Genomic DNA, 12,738 nt, shown 5'->3' with positions numbered 1-12,738 from the left:
AACTCAGTCTTATCTTGGCAGTTACTAGCCCCGCCCACCCACCCTCTATTTTCTTGGAAACTATGTGATTTGCCAAAATCAGTCTTATCGTAGGTAGTAGCTGCTAACATAAAACTGATATTGGAAAATGAAATACCTTGTAAGAAAAGAGAAGGTGGGTGGGTGGGGATAGTACCTGCGAAGATAAAACTGATTTTGGCAGATGAGACACCCTCTAAGAAAACAGAGGGCGGGTGGGCGGGGCTAATACTTGCCAGGATAAGAGTGATTTTGGCAAATCACCTACGCTCTAAAAAATGAAGGGTGGGTGGGCGGGGTTAGTACTTGCTAAGATGAGAGTAATTTTGCCAATTGGTATATCCTCTAAAAAATAAAGGGTGGGTGGGCGGGGCTAGTACTTGCTCAGATAAGATTAATTTTAAACTTTTTTTTGGCTAAACCGTTAGTTGATCTACAATTTATAAAGCATGCTGATGTTCTGATATATAACTTTTCACCACAAGATAGATATAACAGTGTACAATTAATTTAGAAATTTTAGTACAATTATAAGCCGACCGAACTTCAATACCGAGCAGATCTTAGGATCCTTCTTTGTAGGGAAAATCTCTGTTTCAAGATATCTATTAACTATTGATAGGAGTGGCTTAACAATTTAGAAATAACAATCCTTGATTATGAAGCTTGGGATTTGATTGGAATCTGGCGTCATTCCTAGTTTCAGTCTTTTGATGGGTTTTATTATCTTCCGTTATCTTAAATACATTTTCGGTAAATGAGGTAGAATTTTCATTTTCAACTGAATAATATTCACCAAGAGGATCAGATTCAGTGTGAGTTGATTTAAAGAAACCGCCCAAGGCATTTACAATTTCAGTAGGATTTTCGAAAGTGTTATTACCGAGAGACTTGGCCTGGAATTCTAGTTTTACCTTTTTTAGCATTGATGTAATCCCAGAATTGCTTAGGATCATGATATAGGTTCATTTGAGTGTTAATATACGATTTATTTGCTTTTTAAAAGTATCCCATAAATCTAGACCTGAACTTCTGTATTTCTTAAGATATTTAAATTTAAATTTGATATTATTTATTATTCCACTGTTGAACCAAGGCTACTAAACAAATTTATTATTGGAATGCAAGATATTATTCATTTGATTTACGGTTAAAAATTGTGCGAATGGCTGTAGACTCAGAAATTTTATTAGGAATGTTGTGATTAAAATTTGGAATATTGAAGTCACCTATTTTTAAGATGAAAAGACTTTTCCTCAAAGAAAACACAAAGAGCATTTAAATCATCAAAGGACGAAGTACAAGGAAAATATTACACAAACAAAGCGGGATTGAAAACCCAATCTAACAGGATCGACAGATGGATTGTTAGTTAGAAAAGTTCGCGTGTAAATTTTTCTCCAGAAATGCTACCTTCAACGGCTAATAAAACACCACTGCCTCGAGCTAAATTAGTAGACAGCAGATATCGATCAGATCTAAATACCTTTTAAACGCCTGTTAAAATGAATTCAGAATCCCTTACAGAATCCATTAAGCACGTTTCTGTTAAACAAATTATATCAAAATTAGAATCACTTGAAGAAAGCAAAAACTTGTCTACTTGGTTTTTAAGGCTACGAAAATTCAATATGATGTAATTTTCGGAAACATTTTGCAAAAAACGCTAAAAACCCGAAAACAATGTTTAACTTTATAGCAAACTTCATTACGAACGAGACTCCGCGAATTCCAGCTCTTCCATTAGTTGCGGAGAAAAATCACCGAAGTTGGCGCAGCAAGTGGGATGCAGGAAGTGCTAATGCATCTCGAAGTACCGAAGTGTAAATTACTTAACTTTCGTCGTATTGATTGGCGAGTTTGCGAAAGCGCACAGATTAATTGCCGCTTCCACTCGCCGAATGTTTTTTAATAACGAAAAATGGCAACGGACCATCGTTAGTCCCATTGAATATCAATTCGCCCCGGTATCGCGCCTGATTTATATTCCTGGATGCACCGCAGCGGCAAACTTGGAATATGTAGGAGTTCTGTTACGCGACGTCCCATTTATTAGGGGATTTCGCGCGGCGTGAATGGGTTCATCAGGGCATTCGGGCCGACTTGTCCCATGATAGCGGGATTTTTGCGTGAGTCGCTGGAGCGCCCGGGCCAATCGATCCGTGCTCCATGGTAGCTTAATTTGCCAACCCAATAATTTCTTGTGTACGTGCTACAATATACATTACCAACTCCCTGTATTAATCCGAAAGTTTAGATGCTGAAGTAATTCTAGAAGTTAGCTCATTAACCGCAAAAACTTGGCGTCCCGCTAAAAATCGGCCCGTTTCGGTGGCACATGCAAAATACCGGAATTTAATCCAACTTCTCGAGACATTCTCTCCCTTTTCGGAAACTTTACTCGTTTGAATTCTTTTTAAACGGCACTCGAATCCCGACAGAGTAAATTGATATTGAAAGCATTCCGGACTCGTCAGATCGGTTATAACCGTGTAGTCGTCTTTAATTTTAAAAATGCAAATTCGGTCTATAAAAGCGACTAATTCTCTTATAAATTAACCGAGAGGGCGAACCGACGCGCCCGGATTTCGACGGAATTGTGCATTATCCCGTTCTAATCCACCTTCTTAAGCTCCTTTTAAAAGAGAAACGTTGATTCGGACGGTTTTTTAAGTGATGGATGGCCGACATTAATGAAACTCCGTGGACATAATTGAGTGTGAAATTTAACGAATGGCGACGTTTCGCTCGAAAAGTCTAACTTAGCGGTATCAAATTACGCCGACTCAGCGGTATCAAATTAATGCAGCCAATTATACATGTATACAAGTGCACGCGATCCCACAAGGGGTAGTATTTCATTCGGTAACACAGATTACGTTCCAGCTTGTTCTTGTAGTGTCATCTTCCCGGAACATCCGACTCGAGATTCTAACCGTGTCATCTTCGTTAATCCGGCGCCATGAAACCCAACCACAGTTGTTACTAGTGTGTTTTTTTCGGAACAGCGTGTTTCGAGCCATTAATTTCTTGAAAACACTCGTTCCGGCGGCACACGTGTCATCCTACGTGCTAATCTTTTTATTCGTTTCATGCAAATCTGGTTTCGCCCAGCTGCGTGCCGCTCGCGTGTGTGTATAAATTAATAAAATCTTGTTTTTTTAAAACAGGCCGACGATAAATAATCCGGCTTTAGCAGGACCTTGCAATTATTCTTGCAGAATTAATTCCGCGCCCGGTCCGGCATTTTATTCCCGTATTATCTCGTTGCGGCACGTTATTCTAATAAAGTCGCTTCGGCAAAAAACACGCGTCGTTTCCGTAATTGAATCCGTTCTCGCGAGTGGCGGCGTCTTTGTCCGTATGCACCCCGATCCGAGATAAGCCGCCGCCACTCCACCACACCCAACTTAATTTAGCCGACCCGTCTGATTACTTTTCGGGGTTATGTTTATATTATAGTTCGGCGGTTTGTCGGTGGCGATTAGGGCGGCGAAAATTCGTGTTTAACAAGGCCCGAAGAAGAGCCAAATAACGAGGAAAGTTTTTATTTGCTCGCAGTATGGCTGACGTCGGCCTAATGTTTGCTTATTTAAAAGAGAACGAGCGAACTATAGTCTTTTGGCGGAAGAGCGTATTAATTCGGACGGAAAATGGACAAGTTGTAGGGGACGAGAAAGAGGGCTTTCGATCTGTCTCCGAACGACTTAAAAAGTCGCCGTGGGGCCGAACGCTAAAAAAACATCTCGGTTTAAAATCAACACTTGCGAGAATGGAAGCTGACGCACGATAGAAGCGAATCCGTGTCGAAGTTTGAGGGAAAATTGACCTCGCGGGTCGTGCTAGACTGCTCCACCTCCGCACTACGGGTTTCCATAATCCCCCGAATTTAGATAGAACAAAGCGAGAAAGTTGTACCTCTTCTAACGAATCCTTAATTAAAAGTTACAATTTTGATACACACACTACCTCGAGCTTAAGTAAGTGACGGAAAATTATTAAAGTGCGAAATTAATTCCGTAATAAGTAGCGACTGCGAGAACGGGTTAATCGATTCGGAAAACAAATCCTCGAGATCCCCGTTTACAATGTTCAATAAAAATAAACACAAACAGCTCGGTCGGAATTAACTATGTAACCAATTAATAAAATCGGGATAAAGCGATCGAGTTTTTCCGCTCCTCAAACAGATATATTAAATCATAACTCGTTTTAATCCGGGGAGACAAATTTATATACATGCGAAATATAAATTCCGGATTTCGTTTTACGTCAGCCACGCTTGAGGATTTGCGAACTCAACCCTCCTTTTTCAATCTAATTTGGCCATAATTCGCGTGCCCTTTCCCTTATTGTAAAAATCGTAATCGTCAGTCACCGCAAGCACCTGCTTCGAAATACCCCTTGTAAATATCACCGGTCGCACATTCCGAAGAATGTCAGCCGTAAAATTCCTCGAAATTAGCAACACTTTAACAAAGTCAATTCGAAAGGTCAAAACGTTAGGGAGAATGACCCGTGTCGATTAGTTTTTATTTATATCGGGTGGAATTTTAATTTCGTCCCGAAAGATGGGGCTAATGAGGCGCCCGGGCGATGATTAATTTAATAGCCGTTGTTCCGGCTTCCTTTTTTCGAGCGTCGTGATTGTCGTGTTGCGGTTTAATCGGGCGAGAGCGGCGAAAATCGCATCACCGGATTACTCCGGGTAACGGATATGGGTTCAATAGGCCCATCACTCGGCTATCGGACACTGTCCATTCGGTCTCGGCTCGGCACCGACCCATTACTCTTAATTTCGTTCGCGAAGGGAGCTAATTCGATTGGCGGGGTCCCCGGACTAATAATACCGGCAGAATATTATTAGTTCCGGGCCGGTTCTTTCGCACCTAAGGGTCCCCGAGCTTATTCATTCGATATAAAATAAGAATAATATCGACGCGGCGGATGGGGGACGTAAAATATTTACAGCTGATATAAAACGGTCCCGGATGGGAATTTGAAATGCATCAGGGGGCCGCGCAGTCCGCATGGGCTCGTAAATACCGCGACGTGTGGCTTTACCGAAATTGTTTATTATACGGGGCGCCGCAACGACTTGAATAGTTGGCATACATGTGGGAGGCCATTCGAGGGAAGTGGTCGCTCAATTTAATTACGAACTTCTTTAAGTTAAAAGGACGAAAACCGGCTAAATTAGTCTGCACTTCATGAATATTTACGCAGCTTGAGATGTCTACTGAATAATATACAAATTTGTCCTAGGAGAGTTCAGCGCCAAATAAAATAAAAAATTTTCTTACTTAGTTTCGTAACGACCGCCACAATACTCCCCGCTTAAAAGTGAATCAAGAATGTGTGGCATTTAGATTGCGCGACTTTAACGCTCGTAACTAAATTACAAAGTATATTTAACGCGGAAAACACGCACTGCGCGCAAAATAAAACCCTAATTCTGTTTGTGTGCTCATTTGTACTAGTAGTTTTCTTAATGCACTCCACTATTAGATTTCTTATCCGGAAATGGTTTAGACTAAGTGGGAACCGAAACTTCTACTGTATTAACTCCGGGTCCAAAGTTCTTTGATGTCTTTTTTGTTTTCTGTTTTCGAGGCCTGTCGAAACTTCAGATTGACGGACTTTGTGTTCTTTGACAATTAAACCGGAGACATTACGGTCACGAAACATCCGAAATTTGCAAACATCTCGGATTCTTGACACCGCGCTGATACGTAATCAATAAAATCAATTCTTTCACCGGCAATAAATTTCCGGTTTCAATTTACAAGGAAACAAAGGATTTCGGCGGCATTATTTTATTAGAATCGACAAAACTCAGAGTGACATTTCGTAAATTGCGTAGAAATAACTCAGTCGGAGAAGGCAACAAATTGCATTTTTTATATCCCACCGACTGCGCCAGTCGAGCTACTTTTTTCAAAAATAAGTCCGTAGCGCTCCTTCAAATCCCAGTTTACTGAGTGCAACATTGAATTGCATTTACAAAGCTTTGAAATAAGTAATTTTTAGGTTACCACGAACTCGTTCAACCACAACTTTGTTCATATAATTTTAACGTACTCGTCAAAGCGTCGACATGTTTAATGCACAAATTTGAACACAATCAGAGTTTAGTAATTAATAATGTAGTTTACTGTGTTCACGGAAGGCACACAATAGGCAATTGTTTGAATCGATCCTTTTGAAAAAATCGCACTCTTCAAATCCAACTTTTCCGATGCACCGTCTTGCCCCGTTTGCGCAACTTCAAAGCCGCGCTCGCAAACAAATCCTCATCAAAGTGGCCTCAGCGCCATTTCGGCCCCGTCAAAAGAGCCGAAGTCGAGGTGGAAGCCGCCAATCTCTCCAAATTGAAACGTCAAAAACTATCGCGTCGGATTGCAATATTGGGCGAACTCCGGTCTGCATAAGTCGCCCGTAATCAATTTAGTTGCAAGTCGAACCGCAGGATTTGCCCCCGCCTCGATCGCTTCACAGCCATTAACCCTAATCGGTAATCGCATAAGCGGCTCTATCTTAACACGATCGCCCCCGTCTGCTCGCAGCACGTGAAATTAAAAAATTTAACTTTTCGAATCCATCATTGTCGCGACGAAATCGGCCACCCTCGACACGTGCCACCCGTAATCGAGGATCAATCCTAATTAATTGAGGTGCGTTTCTGCGCTCGCTGGCGAAATTGAACTGAGATGCTTATTTATGGACTTTGGAACGGAGGGTTTTGTGTTGATATCGATTCGGAGTCGGGGGAAATTGTGCCGGGGTGTGTGATTTTGTGATTTATAATTATTGTGATTTATTTTAATTTGTTGTGGGGTCAGGAGCGATGAAAACGATTTGCCGGCGGGAGGTTTATGCGATTTTTATTTTAATGGGGATTATCTGAATTTACGCTGATTAGTTCTTTTCAGGATATCGGAATAATTAAATTTTAGTCTGTTCATGATTTGCTAACTAATTGGGTAATTTTAGCGTGCCCCGGATCCATTATCATATCGACTTCATTATAATACGGCGAGACATAACTCACATCGGTGCTAATTAAAGAGTCCAACTTCGGGCCATCACAACACTCCCCGCTTAAAAGTAAATCTAGGTCACTGACAAGGCCGTCTTGAGAAATATTTTTGCTTTTTGCATGGTCGGCTGGCTACAGCTTTCCTCGTCCATAAACACCCGTTCCCTTTTAATTTATGTGTCCGCTTGTGCAAGTTTTTCCCAATTTTAATTTTTAACGGCACGAAGCGTGTCCACCGGCCATAAATAATAAAGAAACAATTAAGTAGGCGGCGGTATCGAGCTCGCGGCAGCAGCGCCTCGACGTGTCATATCTTCCTAACTTCATATCGTCTCCGAACAGCCCTGTTTATACACACCCGACTTCGCAACATATCGATATGATGGAAAGCATTTCAATAAGTGCCAAACTGTACATGACGAAGTCGACGCGGCACTACATCACACCTCCAGAAAAGCGGAAAAACTCCAAAAGGCCGACGTAATTTATCTCCGGATTTTCATAAATCTAAACGGATTCGAATGAGCTATTAAGCATTGAGGAGGTTAACCAAATATAAATTCGCTTTGATTGAATCGGAGACAATGAATGGGATAAAGCCCCATTATTGAGCCAAACTACGAGAAACAGAAGTAAAGAACGAAATTGGGGAATTATAAAGGATAGTGAAATTTCGCGAACAATGAGGTTCATGACCGGATTATGGCGGATCGAAGGTTTTTTTTAAATATGGCGCCATCAGCTTCCCGCAACGCCATCTAATCTAAGGAGTCATTAATCATGTCGAACACGCTTCTTTGCAGGGTCAAAAATAAGAAACATGGTTGGCACTTTATTAAATTAGGCTGGAGCGCTCTAAAGGGTTTCAACGTTTTAATTTGGACCCAGAATGGAAGCGACATGACATGATTTCTTTTCGCCAAGACTGTGTGAAGCATTTTCTTTACAACGAAAGAGGGGTTTGTCGGGTACAAAACGCTACCGTGTTGCGAGCTCTCACCCGTTTTATTTTCGCTCAGGACTCTTTTGTGAACTCCGAGTTTCCACAATTTCATACGAATTTTCAACTAGTTATTTGACGCTCGAACTTCACAGATATTAAAGTAATGAAATGTGTCACATGTCGTGTGGTCATCCTTATTCATGTGAATGCGCACACGAAGAAACCGAGCAGATATTTTCGTGATTAATTAGCCCCGGAATAATTAGTCCGACGAAGTACTTTATTATTCTTGCAGCGGAAAGCTAATTAAAATTCATGATATGTAAAGTAAATGGTAGAAAGCTTAGACAGATGACTTTACGAGGAGAAAAAGTTTAACAAAAATCGAGCGAAACCTGAACTAAGTTTAAAACACCTTAGAACGAAAACAGAAAAGTAAAGTTTGGTGCAGCAGGCGGGACTTTCGCAAAATTAAATATCAGAACCTATCGACAAAAAAAACCTTGATTGGATAAGGCCGCATGCATAAAACAGCAACTGTCGCCTACATTTGCTATTTCTGCAAATGACGTCGTGTAAAATCTCTAAGAAAAAGGAAAGAAAAGTGAAACGGCTGTCGACACTAAGCAGATTACTGAAATGGAACGAACTGACGAACTAATAACATCTGATGAAAGCAAGCAAATGAAATCAGATAAATAAATTTGGTTAATGCTGCTACTGTTTCCGCGTCGCATTGTAGCGATGAGCATCAAATACCCAAATCATCTGTCGCTTCGACTCCGCAACCAATTTCTTTATTATTTATAGCGCACGAGTTTACGGTTGACACCGTTTTTAAAAATGCAAATTCAATCTGCGACACAGCCACCAGCTGATCTAATAAATTCGCTTTAATCCCCTTTTCCCATTAACACCCTGTTTTAAGCGCCGAAACCTGCTTTTTTGAATAGTTCGCCGGCGACTAATTGCTCTTTCGGAAAGCACGGTCGTGAAGGGTAAATACGCAGATGTAATTTAAACGACTCCGGCATGCTACTCGACAATATACAGTCCAAACAGGCCGTAATAAATAAGTAACTGAATAGTAAAGTCCGGGTGCCATTTACTTTTTAGCGGGGAGTGTTGTGACGGTCGATCTAAACCAATGAGAGTGATTAATATGTTGTTGTTTGTTTCAGTGACCAAGTTCATCCGGATTGGAATCGCCGACAAAAATGATAATCCGCCCTACTTCGACAAGGCCCTCTACGAGGCGGAAGTGGACGAGAATGAAGACATCCAACACACCGTCCTCACCGTCACCGCCAAAGATCACGATGAATGTAAGTGCACTTCTACACTACTTAGTATTTTTATGGCGGCTGTAAACCGTTGTTCTAGCGTAAATTTTTAGTCAAGAGTAAACCGTTATTTAAGTTAAGATGTTTCCAAGTAGTGCTTAAAAGCGCTAGATCATGTGTTGCTCCCCCTAGCTTGAAAAGAATCTTAAGAACTTTAAATTCTGAGTGAAAGAGGATTTCGTTCGGGGCTGCGAGAGCAGCGCCGGAAATTTATGCCTCTTAATCCGTTTTAATAGGGCGTGATGATATATTGTGTTATGAAAAATGGCGGAGGAACGATAAAGATGAAAATTGAAGTCAAGGTATCGCTAAATTTCCAGATCTGGACTGAGAACCAGAGCGACATGAATCATCGATAAGAATCATTATTGAAATAAATTTTATACAGCCGTTTTCGAGATAAGGTTGTTTGATCTTACGAATTCGGAAAATTGTTTCCGAGCTACGCCGATTCGGGAATTTAAATGTCGCCATATCTAGATTGGATTTTTTGCAAAAGATGTTTTATGAGCCTTTTACGGAAAATGTAATAAAGGGCCATTTTTTCCTTTTAATAATAAAATAGGAAGCGGCTTTTCGTGCAAGTTTTACGCTGTTATAACTTAAAGTTTGGACGGAACTCCCGAAACAATTTTATTAGAAATTTGGTGAAAAGTTGCGCGGGATATTCCCCAGACGGGCGACTCGCGTCCATTTTGATCCGCCGCGAACACCCATCGATCAATTTGAAGATGTTGCGGAGTTCCTCGAGTGTGATTACTAGAGAGCGGATTTTATGAAATTTGCATATCAGTTATTTTTTGCATATAAGTCTTGATATTTAATATGTGAACGAATCATGCTAATTAAAAATGAATACAGCTATAAAAAAATTGCATATTTCACGTAACCGGTGCATATTTTGCATTTTTATCCATTTTTGTGGTAATTTGAAAAAAAAAAGATTATCATTCTATCGGCATTTATTGTAGTCCCAGTTTAAAGCGGTTTTTATGACAAGATAATTAACATTATCACTTCGTTATTACCCCACCACGGACAATATTAAATAATAAAGTACGGCCTTGCAAAGAAACCGACCACGTTCTTATTTATGGCTAGGGAATGACTTCATTGTCCCCATCGTCAACTTCGACACAATGGACCTATCATAAAAACCACTTTAAACTGGGAAGACTATATCTAGAAAGTCAAAATTTCATTCATCATATAGCAAATATTTTCCTGAGCTTCAAATAACTAGGAAAGGTTTGGGTTTTATGGTAGTTTGGAGAAACCACTGGGTGTTAAACCATCCAGCAGGTAAATTCGCGCTCTAATTCCTTTTGGAAATAAGGCCTGTCCCAGAAACTTTTGCACATATTTTGTTTTTGAATAAAATAAGAACGTCTCAACAAATCGAATCAAATTTATTTACAGTATATTATAACAGCAGTAAAATTATGAATTTCTTAATTACTTGTTTAAAATTAACGGCTTACGGGAAAATAATCTCACTTTAGATCTAATGCGACGCATTATTTTTTGCAAATTTGCGCTAGAAACTTTTTCACTTCCCATCATCCACAATTTTTTGAAGAATTCAAAATTTTTGGCGCATTTTCCTTCTTCCCTTAACTAGAACCCAATATCTTTCAACAAACCGGAGTTCAGGTAAGTTTGAGGGGTTGTTTTCATTGTCTGGATATTGCACTCTAATCTGCGCAAACCAATTCTTCGCTAATTGTGAGTAATGCAAAGTAGCTAGGTCTGGCAAAAAGAAAGTAGAACCAGGGTGAGCTCTTAAAAAAGATAGTAATCGAGCTTGAAGGCATTTTTGGACACAAAAATCAGTGTTGGTGCTGCTTTCAACAAAAAAATCCTGTTTCTCTTGCCACATTGGCAAATTGCTTGCCAAACAAGAACTTTGCGGCCAAATTTTTGCAAAAAAATTTATTTTTCTTTGTCTCTGACATCTATCAATGGTCCGTTTTACCGTCCACTGCGTCGCATTAGCCTCTTTCACTATTACATTTAAAGATTTTTGACAATGCTCGGACCAAATTTACAAAATTCGTTGTCTTACACTAACTCTTTTTGACGACATTTTGAGAGCCGACTGATTAAAATAAAAAAACTAATGACAGATGTGTAGACCATGGCCTACTGTAGCATATTTTACTTAATTCAAATGTCAATTAAACAACTTTAATAGCAGAATTTAAATATGGTGCAAAACTTTCTGGGACAAGCCTTACGTTCATTCCCAATATTTTTGTTCGTTACTTCAGTGTATTAATGACTAGCTAGTATCTGCTAAGATAAAACTGATTTTGGCAAATGGGATACTCTCTAAGAAAAGAGAGGGTGGGTGGGCGGGGCTAGTAGCTGCCAAGATAATACTGATTTTGGCAAATGACCTATCCCCTAAGAAATTATTTTAAGAAAAGATACTAGAGGTTCCAAAGCACTTTCAGTTTTTTTCCAAACTGGAATATCTAGAAACGCAAAAATGTTTTAAGTTTTTCAAAAAAAAAATAGAAAACACCAAAATCCCCCAAAGTTGTTTTAAATAATTTACAAAAAAAATTTCCAGGAGATCCCAAAATAATACACCATGAGTACCCAAGAGTCTTCCCTATTAAAAAAAAAACACTGTGGCACTCGAGACTTTCAGTTTTAATACTAGTTATTATGATAATGAATGTGTTGTTTAGTTGTTAAACGTAGCAAAAGAACCAATTTTAAAATCTTTGTAACTCCAGCAAAGTGTGAGAAGGAATTTTTTACTGTTTTTCTCAGAGTCACCAGTTGATTGTTAACAGCGTAGCGGAGAGTTTTTCCACCATTTTCCAGACACCCGGTATATATAATTTCGAGTACCATAACCTGTTACGGATAATAAATTAATACACATTTGTTACTTTAAAACCAACTTTACTTGTTCTGCCTGAAGACGAAAACGTAGGCTCTCGAAACATGTTCCGTTACTAATAAACTTTTTTTCAAATTTTAAGCTCCATTTTGTGAAATAGGATCGCTAAAAATTGTTGAATTTTATTTCTACTTAAAATATACATATTTTTTTTGGCATTCTAAAAATCGGTGATCTATTTAGTTCTCAAGTGCCAAAATTTAGATATTAAAATTTTTTGCAATGTTACAAATACTTACAAAATCCGAGTCGAAACACATACACCACGATCAAAAACATTTTGATTTAGAGTTGGCCTTACGAGCCTCCGCATTTCAGACCACTGATATCGTTGACAAAAATTACAGAATTGAAATGACATTTAACTAGGGCAAAAATTTATTTTATGTATTTGTGGTGGTCAAAGGGACGTTATCCTATTATTTTTCATCGTGAGTTTGCATTGAGGCATTTAAAGCGATACAGGTGTGTCAATATGTCG

General features: G+C 39.4%; 1 protein-coding gene across 2 annotated transcripts in view; it reads left to right on the top strand.

The window, feature by feature from the left end:
- The window catches only part of Cadn2 (Cadherin-N2), a 175,452-nt gene that overhangs the window by 93,212 nt on the left and 69,502 nt on the right, over positions 1 to 12,738 (top strand). For both annotated transcript variants that reach the window (XM_064062207.1, XM_064062208.1), the window contains exon 2: positions 9,182 to 9,325. In XM_064062207.1, coding sequence (XP_063918277.1) covers positions 9,182 to 9,325 — 144 coding nt within the window. The remainder of the gene's footprint in view (positions 1 to 9,181; positions 9,326 to 12,738) is intronic.

Source organism: Zophobas morio, unplaced genomic scaffold (genome assembly GCF_036711695.1).
Source record: "Zophobas morio isolate AGI-343-1 ecotype UQ-CSIRO unplaced genomic scaffold, CSIRO_AGI_Zmor_V1 ptg000022l, whole genome shotgun sequence".
In the NCBI taxonomy this organism is placed as follows: domain Eukaryota; kingdom Metazoa; phylum Arthropoda; class Insecta; order Coleoptera; family Tenebrionidae; genus Zophobas; species Zophobas morio.
The sequence above is the reverse complement of the archived record's forward strand: the minus strand, read 5'-3'. Positions and strand labels throughout refer to the sequence as shown.